This window comes from Ixodes scapularis, unplaced genomic scaffold (assembly GCF_016920785.2).
Source record: "Ixodes scapularis isolate PalLabHiFi unplaced genomic scaffold, ASM1692078v2 PGA_scaffold4__175_contigs__length_147842914, whole genome shotgun sequence".
In the NCBI taxonomy this organism is placed as follows: Eukaryota; Metazoa; Arthropoda; class Arachnida; order Ixodida; family Ixodidae; genus Ixodes; species Ixodes scapularis.
The window spans coordinates 25,331,633-25,339,449 of NW_024609879.1; the positions used below are offsets into that span (position 1 = coordinate 25,331,633).

At 49.5% G+C, this 7,817-nt stretch overlaps 1 protein-coding gene across 1 annotated transcript; it reads left to right on the top strand.

Annotated features, from left to right (window-relative positions):
* The first annotated feature begins 2,169 nt into the window (after positions 1 to 2,169).
* LOC115315977 lies at positions 2,170 to 2,733 on the top strand. The gene is made up of 2 exons (XM_040205358.1): positions 2,170 to 2,328; positions 2,653 to 2,733. The coding sequence occupies exons 1-2, from the start codon at positions 2,170 to 2,172 to the stop codon at positions 2,731 to 2,733; spliced, it is 240 nt and encodes a 79-aa protein (XP_040061292.1).
* The last annotated feature ends 5,084 nt before the right edge of the window (positions 2,734 to 7,817 follow it).

Here is a 7,817-nt window from a genome sequence, read left to right on the forward strand (position 1 = left end):
TGAACGAATTCAGAGAGTGCTTTGTAATGACGCCAAGTGGATTGAGTTGTACATCAGTCGTGGAAATGGACATTGTTGAGACTCCGGGTAGCACCCCTTTTGCTTTGCGGCCATATCGTACAATCGCCAAAGGGCGGGAAACAATACGGAAGACTGTTAAGGAGTGGAAAGATCTCGGTGTGGCTACGGAGGCAACATCCGATTATTCTAGCCCGGTGGTAGTAGTTGACAAGAAAAATGGAGAAAATCGGATGGTGGTCGACTACAGGAGACTGAACTCCCAGACAGGGAAGGAGAAGTACCCTTTACCCAACATCGATAACCAGTTCGAAGGACTTGCTGGAGCGACGCTCTACACGGTTTTGGATCTTGCACATGGATACCTGCAAGTGCCGCTAACGGAAGAGGCTAAGCGTAAGACTGCATTCATCACGCCAGATGAAACAGGCCAGTTCGAAAGAATGATGTTTGGCCTCACGAATGCACCAGCTGTCTTCCAACGGCTTGTGAACCGTGTCTTAGGCCCGCTAAGGGGACGAGTGTTTATGTGTTACTTAGATGATGTTCTCATACCAGCGCGAGAGTGGAACGATATGATGCACCGGCTACGACAAGTTGTGCAAGCAATTAAGGAAGCAAATTTGACCCTGCGCCTCAGCAAATGCGCGATTGCCAAAGATAGCGTGGACTTTCTGGGGTTCCGCTTGAGCGGAGGGCACATGCAGCCAGGAGAGGCCAAGATGAATGTAATCGCCCAATTTCCGACCCCTGGGATGTGCATGACGCAAGGCGATTCTTGGGACTGAGTGGATTTTTTCGGAAATTCGTCCCTAAATATGCTGTGATCGCCGAACCATTCACAAGACTCACAAAGAAAGATGCTATTTTCGAGTGGGAAACAGAACAAGAAAACAGTTTACAAGACCTGAAAGGACGCCTCACATCGAAGCCTGTGCTGCAGCTTTTTGAGCCTAAGGCAGAGAGTGAATAGCATACAGACGCTAGATCAAATGGGCTGGGTGGAATGTTGCTTCAACGAAAGGACAATATTTGGCATCTTGTCTACTGTGTGAGCAGAAAGACAACTGAGGCTGAGAGCAAGTATCATTCAACAAGACTTGAACTCATGGCCATTGTTTGGTCAGTGGATCGACTAAAATCCCTCCTCTTGGCCATTCACTTCACGGTAGCTACGGACTGTCAAGCGCTCATCTACTTGAATGCCCAGCGAACTCAGAAGCCTCAAATTGCGCGTTGGTATGACCTCATACAGGAATTTGACTTCACGATAAGGTTCCGACCTTCTACTCAGATGTTGCATGTTGACTCACTGAGTCGGCAGCCCGTGGAAAGCTCGAGCGACACCATGGATGATCTTCTGGAAGGGCGCTTTGAAGTGTGCCTGACCTGCAGTCTGGAGGATCAGATACTAGCCATGCAAAGAGGAGACGAGGAGTTGCGCCAGCTGTTTGAGATACTGGAAAAACTTGAAGACCTCCGTACAAAAGAGGACAAGAGTAAAGCTTAGAAATATGCCCTCACGGATGGCAAGCTCATGCACATCATTGATCAGGACAAACAGCTATCAATGAAGTTTGTGCTGCCCAAGGCAATGAGTAAAGCGGTAGTGGTACAGTGCCACGATCTTTTAGGGCATTTTTCGGTGGACAGAACGGTCGCAAAGCTTCAGGAAACTTTTTGGTTTCCTTGGATGCGCAACTATGTGCGCAAGCACATCTCGCAATGCTTTGAATGCATTTTCAACAAGGTCCCTGGTGGAAGAAAGGAAGGAATCCTCAATCCCAACCCTCCTGGCAAGCGTCCCTTCGAGACAGTGCACCTTGACCATATGTGACCGTTTGTTCAAAGCAAGAAGCGCAACCAGCACCTCCTGGTTATGGTCGACAACTTAACATAAGTTTGTGCGACTTTTTGCTACCCGAGACACGTCAGCTACGCATGTGCTTTGTGCGATGGAGGAATTCATACTTCAGAGAGGTCTGCCTAAAACCATCATCACAGACAGTGGAAGGTGTTTTACATCGAGAGCGTTCGAAGAGTTATGCACAACACGCACCATACAACACGTGCTCAACTCCTCGCGTCACCCCCAGGCCAACGGCCAAGTCGAGCGAGTAAACCGAACAGTGCTGCGTCATCACAACAGCCATGAAAGATCCCGACCACCGAGACTGGGACGTTAAACTCAAACAAGCAGAGTGCAGCCTGAACAATGCTGTGAACAAGACAACAGGGAAGACACCATTCGAACTCCTTCAGGGATACAAGCCAAGCTTCTACGGAATTGCGCTACCGGAGCTATACTCGGCGAAAACTTTTCTTGGCAATGCAGAGGAAGTTGACGATAGCCCACGCACAGCCTTATCCAGCGCTCAAAGTAGGACAGAAAACACGTGCCTGTACACTCCACTGCATTGCCAAGAAAAGTTGTCGCCGAGTATAGCATTGGATGATGAGGCCACATGGAAGGATCCTAGCGAGCTGCGAGTACGTGTAAGACAACGGTTGCTGGAGGAATGGGAAAGAAGCAAGCAGACGTATGATCGTCGGCACTACCCAGCAAAGCTGTACGATGTGGGAGAAGTTGTATTTATGAGGAGAGCAACACAACATACCGGAAACCCAACGAAGACACAACCCAAGTACCGAGGACCCCTGGTTGTCACCGAGGTGCTGCCCGCAGATACCTATCGAGTGGCAGAGCTCGATTAAAGTTTTGGGAGCTGGTTCGCAACGACGGCGCACGTCTCCCAGTTAAGAGGATGGTCGACGACGTCGGCAGCGCCGTACCTCGACGACGATGTCGCCTCCGAAGATTCGGGAGACGAGCAAGAGGGGCTCCCAGCAGCTAGAAGACCTTCAAGGAAACGCACGCTGCCTGCTAGACTACAAGACTGTTTAATGTGAAGTCGTTCAGTGATATTTCCTTTCGTGTGTGCTCATCTATTACTTTAATATTTGAGTGTGAATTCAAACTTAACGAGGACGTTAAGGCTCCAGGACGGCCGAGTGTAGACTTCCCACAAGTAAGCGACCCCTTAAATAAAAAAAAGACGGCGACGAGACCTCGTGAGCCGGAGCACTGTGTGTGCACGAGCACGTGTGAGGCTGGAATGCCTCTGTGGCGTTCGTGACCGACAAAACCACAGCCTGTGTGGCCACTCCAACCGCTGAAGTATTAAAACGTTACTTTTATTATCTTCTTTCTGCCAATGCGAGTACCCTTTTTCTACCTTCTGATCTGAACGAAGACCAAAAGTTAACACGTTGTAGCATCATACTGTTTTGCAGAGTGGAGTATGTTTGCGTTAGGCTAAACCTCTTAGCCGAACGTTTGGATGTTAGGCTAAACAAACATGCCCTCTCTCTCAAATCCGCGCCATCGGGACATATCGCCGTGCATTTAAGGGACAGTGGATGTGTCCTGTTGTGTGCAAACACCGGTATCGTGAGGATGTTTCATAAGAGAACACGTGAAATATTCGAAGCTGAGGTCATAGTGTTCCGTCAGTGACCTTGTCATGGAAGAAACTACAGTACCTGCATTGTTGTTACTAAACTTGTTTTCTACCCATGGTTTCGTGTCTTGTCGGTTTTCTGTTTTAGTTTTTTTTATCATGTTTTATTAGTCACTATACAGGACAAACTTAATATCTGAATCCAGTTATATTTGCAAGAATATTCCTTTAAGACATTATTTTTGTCCTCGTATTTTTTTATTATTAAGTTGAGAATAGAGCTTATGCCCAGATTTCTACTTGCCGTGTGTCTTTCACGCTTACAACATATGGGGCAAAGACTTTTTTTTATTTATGTTTCATTTCTCTCAAATATCCACTTGACTCAGTAAGCACATGTTCTCAAGAAAGGAAGTAAGAAAAGAAGAAAATCAGGAGGTAAACTTGGCTAATTTTCTCGGTTGGCAACCTTGTGCAGGGGGAGAGGAATTGGGAGAATAAAGGGAAGTTTGAAAAAGAAGGAGATAATGAAATGCGTAAAAGTTACACAAGTCGCGAACACCTAGACCCGGCACTATTCATGAACCTTGAGGTTCATCGTCTATAAACAGGTGCCAGGCTTGTTTCGTTAAAACACGAGGTTTTGTGGCCTTTGCTCCTTTATGTGGCTCGTTCAAGGCACCAAGCACCTTTGGCACAAATAAGGACAGGCTATTGAGGTATGCCAATGTGCTTTTGAGTTTGGTGCTTTCTACATCGTAGACACAACAAACGCAAATGCTGTGCTGAATTGTTTCAATTAGACCACAACTGGGACACTGGTGTTGTGGCTTGGTCTATGTGATGAAGAAACTTTTGTGTAGACGCTCGACCGAGTGTTAGTCAAGGAATGACAATCTCTATCCGCATTGGCATGTCACGGTGAATGTTGTGGACAACGTGGGGATTCAAAGCGCTTGGCCCAGGTTGCCCCTCCAACAATCGTCAGCGGTCATCTGCACCGCGAGGGTGCCAAGGGCACCTGGCCACGCCAGCGGCGCTCCCCGCTCATAAGGGGCCGTCCCAGCGTGTGCGCGGGGGCTGTTGGGATCGGGGCGCGGGCGATAATGGTCATTAAATGTTTACGTGTTGCTGAACTGGTGTGCTGTTTCTTTCCCGAGACGGGGAGCAACAAGTGAAAGCCCACACTGGCGCCCAAACGTGAAATGCTGCCTGCTCGTCTGAGATATGGCCGCGAACTGGGTTTGTTATTGCTTTTTACATAGTCATTTTTACGTTCCTAAGTTTTCCCACATTTGCTGGGCTTTTTCTACGAATTCGCCCAAGCATGTCTCCTTCGACCTGCGGAAGCCTTCACTACTACAAGATGTGGTATACAGAGGACGCCGTCAAAAACGTGAGTTATGACGACGAATTGACACTTGGCGCACTCGCAAATAACGCCGCCAGGGAAAAAAAAAAAAAAAAAAAAAAACAGGTGCTAAACCTGCAGTCTCGGTCCCGGCAGGCGTATCATCAGAGGGTGGTTCAGCAAAACTAAGAATAGCCATGACCAGGCTTCTTCAGTTAAAACGGGAGCAGATGACGCGCTGAAGCCCTAAACCCGCTGGAACACCGTCTCCCAGGGACTATTTATGGCTCTCGCATAGCGTTCTAGTTTTTTCGGAGTACGTAGGTAGAAAGTCAGTCGCAATGTTCGTCTCGGAACTGCGAGACTGCCAAGCTGCATTGGGAAATGACGACAAAACCATGCTCACTCGCCTTTTGTCGATCGCATTCACTGATAGCGCAGCGCTCTGAAGAAGAAGTCAACGAAGTTTGTGGAGTATGGCGGATTGTGTTTCGCGATTCAACCCGGAGCTCCTGCAAGCGAATTACAGTATCCGGATGTAAGATGAGCTCCGCGCCCGTACACAGCTCCTGCTGGGGTTGCTCATAGAAGTTTGTGACGGCGTTCCAAGGGCGTATGACCTTGCTGACGCGCCGGCCCCAGATGCAGAAAAAATAGCACGGGCTGTCCGTCAGAGCCACCCACGCTTCCACCCACACCTAATGGGGGCGTAGTTTTTAGGATCGTGACGAGATGACACGGACTGCGTCGACAATTGAGGCCCTCATCGGTGCTGAACTCCGGTACCGGCCTCCTCCAAGAAGAAATACCGCTCTTGAACCAAGATTTGCTTTGCGTGAAGACCCCGACGAGTACGAAAGGCATAGTGAGTATTACAAATCGACGAACTGTGCAGCTCCCCGAACCATTGATCCTCGCGCGCAGGAATCTCGAGAACGCTTAGGGAACAAGCGCGCAGATGGCGAATATCCTACCCGAAAAGCGTTCTCTCAACCCAGAGCAAGTTTGTGGGCGAAATGTGGACAGTGGGAACAGATCACAGCCCCGTTCCTACAGGACCCGTGGATATGAAAGGACCAGTCCTGGCTCCGCTGTTCCCGGTGCTGCCAACAAGGACTCACTACATTAAGAGAGATGACTCAGCGGGTAAATTATCTGTCTGTTTTTAAGGAATCGGCGCTTGGGCTTTCGCCTTCAAGTCGTCTTAAGGATAACATAAGAGACCCTGTAACAGTTTTATTCAAAAGTCATGTGATTTTCAGAAATTTTCAATGCGAAAATGGCCGCCGGCGGAGCGCTATAATACATGGAGTTCAGTGCCGCCAGCTACCGAAAACGGGCGAAACTAGGACTAATTTTTCACTTAAAAGTTTCTGAAAATCACAATTTTTGAATAAGATAACGCTTCATGCTGCAGCTGAGGCATCTGGTTTAAACCGCTAGCGCTACATTTTGCCGGCAAATGAGGGTTAGAGAATGAGCAGTTTATTTTAGAGCGCAGCTCTTAGGGGCCCGTTCCCGGCTTGAGCGGCGTCGGCGTAACCAAGGTCATCCCAAGGTCACGTGACCCTCCCAAGGTCATCTCAAGGTCACGTGACCCCCAAGGTCACGTGACCTTGGGGGTCACGTGGGGTCATCTTGGGATCACGTGACCCCCAAGGTCACGTGACCCCTCGAGGTCACGTGACCCCTCCCAAGGTCATCTCAAGGTCACGTGACCCCAAGATACCCCACGTGACCCTTTGAAGGTCACGTGACCCCCAAGGTCATCTCAAGGTCACGTGACCCCAAGGTGACCCCCACGTCACGTGACCCCTCTGAAGTCACGTGACCCCCCCACGTCACGTGACCCCTCTGAGGTCACGTGACCCCCCCAAGGTCACGTGACCCCTCCAGGTCACGTGATCCCCAAGGTCACGTGACTTCCTGAGGTCACGTGGGGGTCACCTTGGGGGTCACGTGACCTTGAGATGACCCCCATGTGACACCCAAGGTCACGTGACCCCCCTCCCCGAAGTCACGTGACACCCCCCCCCCCCCCCCGAGGTCACTTGACCTCCCCGGAGCATATTAAAGAATGAGGGGAGGAGGAGGAGAAGGAGGAGGGGTCTACCCTCCCCTCAGTACCCTTCCCTCCTCCTCCTCAAGAGCTGCGCTCCAATTCGGCGTTACAGGGAGGTGTAAACGGCTTTCACTTTTTTAATAAAAAAAAAGAGCTGCGAGTTTTTGTTTTGATGTACATCTTACACCGTGGCAAAGGTGTAGTCCTAGGCAATGTCAATATGAAAAAGTTACATAGTTGAGGGTTGAGAGTTAAAAACCCATTACCTCATTATCATGAGGTAATGGGTTCGATTCCCCTAAGGGTACGGTCGATCGACCTTTTTTTTTATTCTTTCACTCATTATTCTTCTGCACTTGCGCTTTCGCTTCAAATTTTAAATCCAGTTTCTTTTCTTCCTTCTTTCGAGGGAGTAGGGGGGGGGGCTGTTGCAGGAAGGCTTTTGCATGTAATAGAAACGCTTAGAACCTATTTTCTTTTTAGAGCGGAGCTCTTAGGGGTTCGTTTCCGGCTTGAGCGGCGTCAGCGTTGGCGTCGCCATCGGTGTAACCACGCGTTGCATTATGGGGAATTTTCCATATTGACATCACGTGTTACGCCACGAGGGCTACCCTCGTGAGGGTAGCCCTCGTGGCGTTAGGAGTAGGTTACGAGGGTTCCCGTCACGAGGGTTACGATGTTTACACGCACGAAGGCTCCGAGAGTTACCCTCACAAGGTAAACGAAGGTTACCCTCACAAGGGTTTCGAGGGTTACCCTCACAAGGGTCACGAGGGTTACCTTCACGAGGTTGACAAGGGATACAAGGGTCACCCTCAATAGGGTCATAGGGTTACCCTGACAAGGGTTACGAGGGTTACCCTCACGAAAGTCACGAAGGTTTCTGTCACAAGTGTCACGAGGGTTAGGCTCACAAAGGTCACTA